At 45.6% G+C, this 13,172-nt stretch overlaps 3 protein-coding genes across 3 annotated transcripts; 2 read left to right on the plus strand and 1 right to left on the minus strand.

Moving 5' to 3' along the window:
* Positions 1 to 1,248: 1,248 nt before the first annotated feature.
* Positions 1,249 to 2,175, minus strand: LOC136531941 (uncharacterized). The gene has a single exon (XM_066524597.1). It carries the CDS (start codon positions 2,173 to 2,175, stop codon positions 1,249 to 1,251), a length of 927 nt encoding a protein of 308 aa, XP_066380694.1.
* A 724-nt stretch (positions 2,176 to 2,899) lies between these two features.
* Positions 2,900 to 3,509, plus strand: LOC136531942 (putative E3 ubiquitin-protein ligase SINA-like 6). Its single transcript, XM_066524598.1, has 2 exons — positions 2,900 to 3,004; positions 3,087 to 3,509. The coding sequence occupies exons 1-2, from the start codon at positions 2,900 to 2,902 to the stop codon at positions 3,507 to 3,509; spliced, it is 528 nt and encodes a 175-aa protein (XP_066380695.1).
* Positions 3,510 to 11,357: 7,848 nt separating this feature from the next.
* On the plus strand, positions 11,358 to 13,166 carry LOC136531946 (beta-glucuronosyltransferase GlcAT14B-like). Its single transcript, XM_066524602.1, has 3 exons — positions 11,358 to 12,124; positions 12,839 to 12,914; positions 12,987 to 13,166. The coding sequence occupies exons 1-3, from the start codon at positions 11,578 to 11,580 to the stop codon at positions 13,144 to 13,146; spliced, it is 783 nt and encodes a 260-aa protein (XP_066380699.1). The 5' UTR covers positions 11,358 to 11,577; the 3' UTR covers positions 13,147 to 13,166.
* The last annotated feature ends 6 nt before the right edge of the window (positions 13,167 to 13,172 follow it).

Below are 13,172 nucleotides of genomic sequence, written 5' to 3' on the forward strand. Positions count from 1 at the left end.
GTTTGGATTAAAAAGCTTGTAGCCTTTAGTTCCAGATTCATAACCCAAAAACACCATTTTCCTTGACCTATCCATCAGTTTTGTCAGTCTTGGACCAATCAACTTGACGTGTGCAGTACACCCAAATGTTTTTAGGTGACCCACATTTGGTTTCTTGCCATGCCATGCCTCAAAAGGAGTCTTGTTCTTCAGGCTTCTCGTGGGTGATCTATTCAAGACATATACTGCAGTTGCCACAGCTTTTGCCCAAAATTTTGAAGGAACAGACATGCTCTTCATCATGCACCTTGCCATCTCCACCACAGTTTGATTTCGATGCTCAACCACTCCATTTTGCTGAGGTGAATATGGAGTAGTTGTGTAATGCTTGATGCCTGACTCAGTACAAAAGGCAGAGAATAGATTGGACACAAACTCTCCTCCCCTATCTGTTCTAAGGGCTTTCAGTTTACTTCCATGATCTACTTCAGCCCTGAGCTTAATTTTCTTGAAGTAGTCAAGTGCTTGATCTTTTGTCTTAAGAAATTCAACCCACATGTACCTACTGAAATCATCCACAACCAATAGAAAATATGAACAACCTCCTGGTGTAATTGGGCTTATCTGACCACACAAATCAGCATGAACTAATTCCAGGCCGGTGCCAGCTCTGAAATTTGATACTTGTGGAAAAGGTGTGCGGTGTTGTTTCCCTAGGGTGCACCCATCACACACTTGCTCAACATGTTCCACGGTCGGCATCCCCACCACCATCTCCTTCCTGCCCAAATCCCTGAGGGCTCTGAAATTAAGATGGCCAAATCTAGCATGCCACTGCCATGCTTCATCATCATGTTTCATCATAAGACAGACTGGATTAACAAGCCCCAATTTGATTGTGTACAACCTATTTCCTGTTCTAGGTGCTGATATCAACAATGTGCCCTCTGGATCAAGCACATTTAGCCTCCCATTTTTCAGAGAAACCTCACAGCCTTTCTCCTCCAATTGACCCAAACTGATGATATTGCTCTTAAGCTTAGGAATATAATACACATCAGTGAGTACCTTGTGCTATTCATGACGCCCTTGCATCACCATGGACCCAATGCCATGGATCTCGACGTGGGAGCCATCACCGAAGCGCACTGTTCCTCGAGCTTTGTCGTCGAGGTACTGTAGCGCCGATCGAGTCCCCGTCATATGGTTGCTGGCTCTAGTGTCCAGCACCCACACTTCGTCAGGGCACTCGATGGGCACCACGTTCTTCTATGCCAAGTGGACGACCTGAGTGGACGCCTGCTCGACACTGGCCACCGCCGCCATCAGCAACACCGCCCCATGATCTCCCTGCACGTCTACATTCGCCTCAGGCTGCTTGGCCTCCTTCTTCTTTTCTCTTTTCAGGCGCTTGCAATCCTCGGCCCAATGGCCATAGATATTGCAGTTGTGGTAGCGCCCCTTCCGCCGTGGCGTGCCCTCAGAGGTCAGTCTGCCTGATCCCGAGCCGCTGCCATCAGAGTGCGCCACCGACTTGGCCTTCCAGTGACCGGCACTGCCGCTGGTGGCCCCGGTACTACCACCACTGGACCCGCTGCCGCCGCCATCCTTGCGATCCGCCTGGAAGCGATGTTTGTGCTTCTCAAGCCAATCCTCTTCGGCCAACAGCAACCGCTCAGCCTTGTCGGTGATCTGCTCGACCTTCTCGTCGAACCTCTCCTCAGCCGCCCGCAGATGCCCGATCAACTCCTCCACCGTGAGTTTTTTCAGATCACGGAACATCTCGATCGAGACGACCACGCTGTGGAAACGAGGAGGCACCACACGTAGGAACTTTTTTACGATCCGCGTGTCCTCCAGCGTCTCACCTAGCGACTTGAGGTTGGCGGCGAGATTGGTGATGCGCATGACGAAGTCGTCGATCGTCTCCCCATCCTTGAACTGGATGTTCTTGAACTCCTTCATGAGCTTCTGGGCATTGACGTCCTTCACACGATCCGCACCTAGGCGCATCGTTTGCACCACCTCCCACGCCTCCTTCACCGTCTTGCGGCTTCCAAGAGTCTGCCACATCTCCTTCGGCACTGAGTGCAGGAGTGCGCTCATGGCTTGGAGATCTTGGGCGCGCTTGGGGTTTACCCCCGGATCAATCACCTCCCAGATCTCCAGAGCCTCGTAATTGCATTGCATCAACATTGCCCACTCCTGATAATTTGAGCGAGTCAACATTGGTCACATCAACGAGCTCTCCTTGACGCCGCCGGACGTGCTGCCTGATGCGCCGTCGCCCATCTTCTTCTCCGGTGTCTTGCGCGGGATCACGAACTTCTTCTTCGGTGGTTCACGCAGTGGGCTAACGGACCCACCGTAGAACATCAACCAGCTCTGATACCACTTGTTGGAACGCCGGTGATCTCAACCACCGGGCTCCGATGAGGTCACAGCGATCGCAGTCGCCGCGGTCACCGCGAACAAGACGAACACACACACACACGAGAGAGTAAAAACAGAAGACAGTTTTCACGCCACAACGCGCAGCGCTTTTTGTTGCTTTTCATTGACTGATAAAGGGTACACAACGGGCTCATGCCCACTCACCCCGCCACGGTCCACAGCTGCACGGTGCGTCGTTATTTCCGGAGCCCATGCGACATGCACGGCGTGCGGCCATGGCGGGGAGTCTCCCTATAAAGCGGTCAGACCACAGAACATGCAGTCTCCGTACCTGATCCGATTCTACGCTAACCAAAATAGACATGTGTTCAAATGAAAAACAAACTATGCCTATCAATGCAACTATATGCTGATACACGTTGACACGATTACAGAATGAGCAAAGCAACACATCCCAGGAGAAGGAAGATCAGAGGTTCTTCCAAGAGGTGTCCTTGAGAATAATGGTGCTTCATCCGGTTCAGCAATGGTCTATGATCTGACAGTGGCAGACGAGAGCGTCCTGCGGTGTGGCATCTGCTTCCTCCCACTGAAGCCGCCCATCTTCCATGCCAGGTACAAAGACGCTTTGGTCCTAGACATGTGTGCGCCGCCGCGATTCATTGACCTTTTTTGTTGTGTGCTTATTGTTACAGTTTGGTATGTATTTGCAGTACGCCGTGGGGCATGCGTTGTGCTCGTCGTGCTCTAACAGGCTCAAGAATGCCCGCAAGTGCCACCTGTGCCATGTTGCCATGCCCGACGGCTACCAACGGTGCCACGCCCTGGAGGATGTGGTGAACTCCATCCACGGGCCATGTCCGCACGCGCCCTATGGCTGTGACACAAGGCCTACGTACCACGCCCGTGAGGAGCACCTCCTGCAGTGCCCGCACGCGCCTTGCCACTGCCCCGGCAGCAACGCCTGCAGCTTCGTCGGCCCCGTAGCGACGCTCATTAAGCACCTCACGGCGGCGCATGGCTGGTCTTGCACTGCCGAAGCCTGTGACGGTGCTTCCTTTGGCGTCTACCTCCGCGATGGCTTCAACTTCGTCACCACTGTCCGCGGCAGCGCCCACTATACCTCTTCCTACTGAACATGGCGAGTACACCGTTCGGCCACGCCATCTTTGTGGTATGGATACGCTCTCCGGCTGCCATAGCCATAAGCTCCTCGGCACCAGCGACAGGGAACACGACATGCGACCTCGAGCTCATCTACTTCATGCAGTTCAAGCATGTCAAGCTCCAGCGCGGGCATTGTGAGAGATCTTGCTTCCAAGCTGAAGGCACGTGCCCCTCGAATGGGCTGCCAGATCACAAAGCCTCTTTCCAGTTCTTCGTTCCAAAGTATGGTGGTGGAACTGAATCCGATGAGGCTCCTGTTTATGTCCTTGCTATGATTTCCATCCGTTCATCGTAAGCAAGTAGATGGATCATGGACCTAGACATGCTTATTTTAGAATGCTAGTTGTTAGCATTTACACAACAATCTCCATCTTTTAATTTTCACTGGTCTTTACATACACTCTTAATAATAATAAGTACTCCCCTGGTTTTGTGACATGATTTGTTCACTGCTACATAACAGTCACTTACTACCGGTTTGTGGATAACCGGTAGTTATAGATAAGTTTTTACTGTCGATTCGTGGCTATAACCGGCAGTGATAGTGGCTACAACCGGCGGTGATAGACAGGATAGACCTATAGCAAGTACAATATATATCCGCTGGGCGCAGGGTATGCTATAGGTCTGCCCTGTTTATCGCTATCGGTTATAGCCACTATCACCGTCAGCACCATATGTTCAGTGAACTTTCTTATGTAAATTAGTATGTTAACTCTAGAAAAACAGAAGATTTCACATAAGAAAGTAGAAACAACACTTTCTTATGTAAATTTGAAAAACAGAAGATTTCACATAAGAAAATAGAAACAACTTTCATATGACCACCTCCACAGTCAGAAATATACATGATTATTTTCAATATTTTTCAGTATAATACTATAGATTACTTCTTTGATACTTTTCCCTACAAGCCATTATAAAAGTTTCTAATTCCTTCTCTGCCACAGAAATTTTGGCTGCCCCTCCTCAGTCCCTCGCGCAAAGTTTTCTAGTCCCGTGTGCCACTTCCGTGAGGTTAGAGCATGACGGCCAGTAATGGAGGGATAGAAAGACCTTTTTGCCCCTGTGTCCAGGCGTCAGGAGCAGAATTTTCCACTTGCCCTTGATGCCACAAATTTGACAAACCAGTTACATAGATTCGGAAACCAGAACAACAAATTTGACAAACCAGTTACGAAAATTTCACAAACCATAACAGCATTTCACAAACCAGTCATGACATGGACCAGACCATTGTTTTGGTCATGACATAGACCAGACCATTGTTTTAGTCATGCACAGACCACTGTTTTGGTCTTACAAAATGCAGGTTATGGTCAATAGACAGATCACATGAGTTACAAAATATCTAGAGTTTTGAGTCATCCCACAGACAACAACTAAATGTCAAGCTTCCTTTTTCTTCTGGTACCCATAGCAGGACTATCTGGAGTTGTAGATACCTTGGCTCTTGTATTCATAGCAGGACTGTCAAGCTTCCTTTTCTTATTCACTGCTGTCTTGGGTCTCCCTTTGTTCTCAGTTGTGTTAATATCGTCAGCAGTGTTGACATGCTCAGGTTCTGGCTCTAGGCTAGCAGGGAACACAATGCTCAAAGGCACAGGCTGCAGGCTTCTAGTTTCTGGCTGGTTGGAGCCTGTTCTAGATCTTCTAAAGCAAAAAAAAGTATTGGGTTAGTTGACTTATAAACCTGTAGTACAAGGAAAATGTCAAGAACATGAGCCTCCGTATTGGTTTTCTTCAGTGACATGGAAAGCTTAATGTAGTGTCTAACCCTATGGCATTATAAATTAGTTAGTGCCTTGGTTTGCTTAGGAGTAAAAGCAGTACCTGATCAAGGATGCCATCAGCCATCTACTACGGCTGCGAGTCATCACCGGAGCCCGTCCTCCCGCCGGCGTGCTTCGTCTGAACTACCTGCTGCAGCAGCTGCTGCTGCGCCCTCCGGGTCTTCTCCTCCTCCCAGCAGCAGCGGCAGGGGGAGCAGCAGCACATGCATCACGGCGCTGCGCGCGTCACGCGGGTGAAGCTGCTCAAGCCCCGCGACACGCTGGTGCTTGGCCAGGCGTACCACCTCATCACCGTCGTCGAGGTCTTCAAGGCGCTGTAGGCCAAGGAGGAGGAGAAGACCCGGAGGGCGCAGCAGCAGCTACTGCAGTAGGTAGTTCAGAGGAAGCATGCTGGCAGGAGGACGGGCTCCGGTGACGACTCACAGCTGCAGCAGGTGGCTGATGGCAGCCTTGATCAGGTACAATCATATGACATGACACCACATTGATATATATATTGCTTAGGATTTACCGAAAACTTGAGTGGGGTTTCAGGGAACAACTAGGGTGTTGCAAAAAACGGTATGGAGAATCCAAACCTTCAAAATTTATAGTGTCGTATATTTACAAGTGTTTGGTATATGTCATAGCTGTAGTACAAGGAAAATGTCAAGAAAATGAGCCTACCTGATTGAAGCTGCTGAGGCAGAGGATGAACTCTTTGATTTCTTAGAACCTACTGTTGTTGCTTTCCTCTTATTTCCAGTAGCTGCTTCAGTTGTGGTAGTTGTACCAGGGGGCAAATCAGGGAACACCATTCTGGTAGGAACAGGAACAATGCTTGTTTCAGTTGAGGCTGGGGTTGCCTTTTTCTTCTTCCTTTTAGGTGGTCCCCTGCAATAGATAAATACAAAGTGTCATAGCTGCTAAGTATGTCACATACAACCCAACACAAAAATCTAAAACAAAGAATCTCACCTATCAACAAGCATTGTTGCAATGTCTGCAGGATCTCCATCTTTACAAGTGTACCAGTGATGCCCATATTCATGGCAAATAGGGCACTGGTGCCTGCCTTTATTGCCTTTGTTGCCACCTTCAGCACCTCCTCTGAACCTTGTCTGCCTCCTTCTACCAGCAGTTGATTTGAGAAGAGGTGGATGCATGAAGAAGCCATGATCAGATTTGGGCTACATGTACTTATTAGGAATGGTAGGGATGATACCCTCATAAGCTGACCTAAACTTCTGCACTGAGTAGTAGTTGTCCACATGGTCTTCAATTTTCTCTCCTCTTATGCTAGTGATATAGGCCAGTGCATGCTTACATGGTAGGCCTAAAACCTGTCAAGCCCTACAAGTGCAAGTCCTTTGGTCCAAATTCACAACAAATCTGAAGCTTGATCCTCCTCTTGCACACAACTCTGCAATGCCATCGCCGCTAGTTATGACATCAATATCTAGGTTCCTGCTTTGCTCCTTCAGCTTGTCCACAATGTGTGGAAGTATCTTGCCCTGCATCTGCCTTGCAATCTTCCTTATGTGGTTCCATTTGATTAATAACTTCTGTCTAATTGTATCAAGCAAGTCATCCAAATGCCGGCCTTTTTCACCTTTGATCCAGTTGTTGAAGCTCTTAGCTAAATTATTTGTGACATAGTCTATGTTACATGTGACTCCAAATTGACTTCTGGTCCATAGCTTCTTATGGTTCTGCTGTAGATAAACCATAGCTGTTGGCTTAGCTGCTGCCATTGCTGACCAGTCTTTCTAAAAAAGGTATGAGTTCCAACTGTAAGATGATGTCCACAAATGATCATCAAACACCTGTCCATGGAACCTTTTCTTAAAATTTTGAACAAGATGCCACATACACTCTCTGTGCTCTGCATTAGGAAATACCTCACTCACACCGGCCATCACTGCTTGACCACAATCAGTACAGAAGGATAGACCTGGTGAACTCCCTATAGCATCTCTCAGTCTCTCCATGAACCATATCCAATTCTCATTTGTTTCTGAATCTATGACTCCAACTGCAACTAGATACATCCAGTTGTGCCCATCTACTACACAGGCTACACATAGTTGACCTCTAAACTTGCCCATGAGAAATGTACTATCAACTGACAAGTATGGCCTACAGCCTTGAAGAAACCCATCAATACATGGCTTCATGGCAAAGAACAGTCTATTGAACCTAATCTTGTTATTAATGGTATGATGATCAATAACTACAAAGCTACCTGGACAAGATTCCTCAATTTGCAACTTGAACCTATACAGATTGTCAAAACTGGACTTCCAATCTCCAAATAATTGGCTATGAGCTAGTTCCTTACCATTATATACTCTCTTGTAAGGCACAACCACCTTGAATTTATCCTTGATCCTCTTCTATAGCTCCATAGCTGACACCCTGGGATTCTCAAATACCCAGTCCTTCACGTTTTCATAAACCCAAAACTTGGTTGCACACTTCACTTTACCACCTCTTCTTATGCTCTGACACTCATGAGGATATGGGTTCTTCTTCACCTGCAAATATGTCACACCAATTATAAGTAAATCAATAAAAAAAGGAAAGATGGCAAGAGTTACCTTCACTATTGTCTTGTCTGCAGTTGTAGATGCAAGAATCCTCCACCTACATCCATCAATTTTGGCACTGTAGTAGACCCTGTACCTCCCTGGATCACTCTTCTCTATGTTAAACTCAAACTCATTTCTGATTGCATGTGTAGCCAAAGCCAACTTAAAACAAGACATATTTTCATAGATGCTGCCTACTATCATTGGTGGGTCATTTTTGTCATACACTATTTTAGGATTACTAAGTGGAACTTTATCTTTGACCATTTCATATGTCTCGTCCTCCTCATAGTCATCATCATCAGAATCAGATTCCCATTCAGAGTCAGAAACAGGTACATCCTCCTCAAATGCATCAATACCCTTGGTCCGTGGCTCTAATTCTAGGTACATGCCCTCCTCATCCACACCCACGTGCTCATTCTGTGGCTCAGGATTGTTTAGGTAGTTGTCATCATCAGTGGTTGTTGCCGTTTGAGAGGAAGCTTGTGTTTGAGTGGAAGCTTGTGTTTGGGTTGGTGCTGGTGTAGGCTCAGCTAGGTTACAGACTTGCATAGAGGAGTTAGGCATTTCAGCTAAATCATGCCATAGTGGAATGATTGGTGTATCAGTACCCATAGGATGGTAAGCAAAGGTCAACAAGCAGGTCTTGGCACTAGCATTTTTGGAAAACATAGCAACTAAATCATGGTCACTGCTGACTTTGATGTTGGACTTGGTTTCACCACAGTAGTAGAACATGTCAACAATGTCACCATAACCACAAGGGTACTTATCCACAATGTCTTCGACCAAATCCTTCAAATTTGTTGTGTCAGCATCTACAACCGTGCTTATGCTAAACCAACGACATCAAGAATTTATTGCAACGATCCTTATTTATAATCTGTAGCTCATTTTGGGGTCCATCCTACATATGAACACCCATCGATTAAGGCAGATCTACGGCAACAAACTAAGCACCTACAATTAGGCTAAGTGCATGACAATGGAGGACAACAAGAGAAGAAGAAGACAACAGCTTACCCATCTGAAAGCCACGTCGGGCGCACCTCCGGCTCCACCATGGCGACTCCCTGGATCTCGCGGTCACCCTCAACCAAGGCCCCTGCTGCACGCGGCCTTGGATCCAGTGGGTCAACCTCTTGATCCCTACCCCATGAGACCCCCTCCTCACGTGTGCAGATCTGCTTGGTCACCGCCGCCTCTTCTTGCCGCCGCCTTGGTTCCTTCGGCTAGGGTTTTGAGAGAGAGAGAGGAGCTCGAGAGAGAGACGAGAAATGAGGAGTTGGAGACTGTGGTGTCTTTCGTGGGACTTAAGTGGACACAGGGGCAAAAGGGTCATTGTATCCCTCCATTACCGGCCGTCATGCTCTAACCTCACGGAAGTGGCACACGGGACCAGAAAAACTTTGCGCGAGGGACTGAGGAGGGGGAGCCAAAATTTCTGTGGCAGAGAAGGAATTAGAAACTTTTATAATGGCTTGTAGGGAAAAGTCTCTACTTCTTTTTCACCGATCAAGTTCACATAATATATATAGCTGTCGCATTATGGAAACCAACAATTAATAATATCCAATTCTCATATCGTAGTTTTCTATCGACTACAAATCTATCATCTCTTCTATGTTTATATCTTGAATTATTTATATTGTAATTTGTCCAAGTTTTCAACTTAATATTTGAAACTAAGATTTATTATGTTATTTAGTGTATGTATATCGATAACATTGCAATTTTTAGAATTATTTACCGAATTAATAAATGATTTTATCAAATTGCCAATGAAATTTGTTACGGGGCATTCTCTTTGGTAGAATTTATTGTGGGGCATTCAAACTACCAAACTACATATGAATTTTTTTAGGGTTTACCCTTTGGTACAATTGTTTACCGGCAGTGATTCACACTGTGCTCTGCAAGGATTTTTCTTGTCCTGCGTCATTCGTTTCATATTTGTCCCTGTTTCATAAAATTTAAATAATTCTAAGCAGGGAACAAAACATAGAGGATGATTCTAGAAAAATTGAAACTGGTTCTTTTTTTCTGAAAATTATCTATGATTTTCTAATATTAAATTAGATTTTAGTATTTTTAGACGTATTTTAATTCCAAAAAATATTTGAATATTTTAAAAAATCATTTTATAATTGTTTGATAAAGTTATTGTGAAAGTCCTATTACCTCCATCATGGTTGACATGTCGCTATGTAGGATAACTAATGTGGCGCCAAATCAGTCAAAAGTATTTTCAAAATCATTCGGGACCTATATCATACTGTTTTAAAAGTTGATAAATTAGACTTGAGCTTGTGCAACAGCTAAGGAGCTGAAATTGACTTTTTCCTTTTTAAGTTAGAACTAGCAAATATGCCCGTGCGTTGCAACGAAACCCAATACTTATAGGAATTAGACTTCATGTCATCGCTAAACGTGAATTGTTAGCTCGGGTCATGAATCCAGGCCAGATACGAGATACAGAGGGCGCGGCCCAATACGTGTTGGAATCGGGTCCCATATCCATCATCTCTAGATACGAGTTATTCTAACCCGTATGAGTATGGGTCATAAGTCTAGGTCAAAGTAGAAAAAAGTGGGACAAAAGAATTTCTCCACTGTGTAGGTACTTAGAGAGAGATGAGAAAAAATGAAATGAAGTTTATCGAATTAAAATACAACGTTAATATTTTTTTCCATTGTAAGGCACATAAATATTTAATTCTAAATATATCATGACTTTAATTTTCATACTATCCGGTAAAGTTAAATGTCGAGTTCTATAACATTATTTGAGGATTCATAAAATCTATTTTTAATTTTTTATTAAAGTCGGCAAGAAATGAATTGTCACCCCATCAAAGGATTGGTTTACCCGCTCTAAAATTTGCATATTGCGGCCCTTGTCAAGAATTACAGTGGTACATGCGTATAATTTTACTTAGATTAGATTTAAACTACTTAAGATTTCAGTTCATGGTTTGATTAATCGAGCCATCAATTAATATAGGGCTAACAAAAATAAATGTTATCACTAATTAAAACTACATCAATAATTTAGTGAAGCAAATATTTGTTTATTATTAGTGATGAAGAGTAAGAAGTTCAAACATCCGTATTATTTATCTTTATAATAAAAATGAGATACTTTGGGAAAAAACAAATAAAGAGACAGTAATGACAGGACGGGCGGAGCCGGAAAAAAGGAACGCACGATATGTATTATATAAATATAAAAAACGGACACAAAAAGGTACGCACAGTATTGGAGTCCGGAGTGAAAAAAAAACAAAAAAAAAAGAAAACAGACAACGAATGACACACACACAAAAAACAGACAACGAACAAAAGCAAAAGAAAAGGAAGCCGCACACAAAAAAAAAGAAGAGGACAAAATGACAAAAATCAAGAAATATAATATAAATTTATCTCTTCTCTTTTTTCTATTTGGAAACTAGATCAGGCCCAGGGCCCACCTTCCACACGCTCCCCGAGAACTCCGCCCACTCGCACAAACAAGACAAAGTTGCGATGCTCCATCCTCCACGTCGCGCCGCCGCATCTAACCCTCCGGCGACTCACCGCCGGCGAGCCGATCCGCCACGCCATAGCCTCGTTCTGAAGCGCAATTAATCCTACGCCTCGTTCCTCTCCCGCCCCCGCTACCCTCCATAGGCATGGGAATGGGGGCCGCGAGAGGGGGCTGGCTCCCCGGCGAGCGGTGGCGGCGGGTCCTCTTCCTCGCGCTGGCGTCCGTCTCCTTCCTCATCTCGCTCATCCTCCTCTTCCTCTCCGCGCCGCGCCTCCGCCTCCCGAGCGTCGCCCTGCCTTACACCGCGGCTGCCGCTGCTGCCGTCCGCCGCGGGCCCGACGCGCCGCCCTGCCTCGCGTACCTCCTAACCGGCGCGCGCGGCGACGGGCGCCGCCTCCTTAGGCTCCTCCTCGCGGTCTACCACCCGCGCAACCGGTACGTGCTCCACCTCTCCGCCGACGCGCCCGACGACGAGCGCCTGAGCCTCGCTGCCGGGGTCGCCGCCGCCGCGCCCGCTGTGGGAGCATTCGAGAACGTTGCTATTGTCGGCAAACCCACCGCCGGGACGCCCGTGGGGTCCTCCGGGCTCGCCGGCACGCTCCGCGCTGCGGCCGTGCTGCTCCGGCTCCACGCTGATTGGGACTGGTTCCTCACGCTCAATGCCGCAGACTACCCCCTCGTCACACAGGATGGTAGGGCAACACTGGCATCTATGCATCTCTACATTAGGGAAAAAAATCTTCTCTTTTTCCTGCACAAATTTCACGTTATGGTCTTGGAATGTGGCACATGGGGGGTTTCTAATTGGTTGGATTAGCTGGTCCAATCTAGGTTACAAAAGAATGACAATTGGTTGTCTTCTTCCTTTTATTATATGAACATTGCAAGTAGTCTTCTAGTAGCTATTACATCGAATGGAAATGTAAGTTCTGCTTGATTGTGCTGACTGATAGCAAATAAATACTTAGAACTTGGAAGAGCTGCACACCCAGTCATGAGTCAACCATACACATTTCATATAATTCCAATTGCCTATTAGGCACACTGTCAGTCTTATTTTTCATTGAAAGTTGTACTCTCAGTATAATTAATAATAGATTGAGGCTCCCCTTATTTATTGATTATTAGTAATGCACATGCTAAAACTTGTGCTGCTGCTATACTTATATCTGTTAAAGTGTTATAGGTCTGTTATAGAGCCTATGCCAAATGATGTTCATGATTACAAATTCTGTTATACATCACCCTTGAATGCTAGAATATATCATGCTTATTCTGGTTCTCCACAAAAACTATTTATCTTTTACAGAAATCTGCTTGGGTGCTTCATTAATTATTCCAGCAAGTCATCATTGTGTGATTATCCTTATTAATTAATGGAGATCAATGTTTTCTCCCTGTTGCAGACCTGATTCATGTCCTTTCTTCTGTTCCAAGGGATCTTAACTTCATTGACCACACCGGTGACATTGGATCAAAAGAGTATGGGGCATCTAAATTTTCAAATAATTTTAGCTGTTGGCAGCATTGTTACTGATCAAAATTTCTATGCAGACCTGAGAAAGTGCAACAAATTATAGTTGATGCTGGAATTTACTTGTCAGGGAGGACCAACTTCTTCCGAGGAACACAGAAACGACCAGCTCCTGAGGCTTTTAAGTTCTTTACAGGCATTTCTTGCTCTCTGTCCCTGGTTTGTTTCCATTGGTCTTAATAATTTCCTCACCAGTTTATCTCCTT

The sequence above is a fragment of the Miscanthus floridulus genome, unplaced genomic scaffold (genome assembly GCF_019320115.1).
Source record: "Miscanthus floridulus cultivar M001 unplaced genomic scaffold, ASM1932011v1 fs_484_1_2, whole genome shotgun sequence".
Taxonomy (NCBI): domain Eukaryota; kingdom Viridiplantae; phylum Streptophyta; class Magnoliopsida; order Poales; family Poaceae; genus Miscanthus; species Miscanthus floridulus.

What these genes read in the sequence shown, in the direction of transcription:
- LOC136531941 (XM_066524597.1), bottom strand. Translation starts at nt 2,175, where the DNA reads ATGTTGATGCAATGCAATTACGAGGCTCTGGAGATCTGGGAGGTGATT.
- LOC136531946 (XM_066524602.1), top strand. Translation starts at nt 11,578, where the DNA reads ATGGGAATGGGGGCCGCGAGAGGGGGCTGGCTCCCCGGCGAGCGGTGG. An exon ending in CCCCCTCGTCACACAGGATG is followed by an intron (nt 12,125 to 12,838) that starts GTAGGGCAACAC and finishes TCCCTGTTGCAG; the next exon opens with ACCTGATTCATGTCCTTTCT. An exon ending in GGTGACATTGGATCAAAAGA is followed by an intron (nt 12,915 to 12,986) that starts GTATGGGGCATC and finishes ATTTCTATGCAG; the next exon opens with ACCTGAGAAAGTGCAACAAA.
- LOC136531942 (XM_066524598.1), top strand. Translation starts at nt 2,900, where the DNA reads ATGGTCTATGATCTGACAGTGGCAGACGAGAGCGTCCTGCGGTGTGGC. An exon ending in CCAGGTACAAAGACGCTTTG is followed by an intron (nt 3,005 to 3,086) that starts GTCCTAGACATG and finishes ATGTATTTGCAG; the next exon opens with TACGCCGTGGGGCATGCGTT.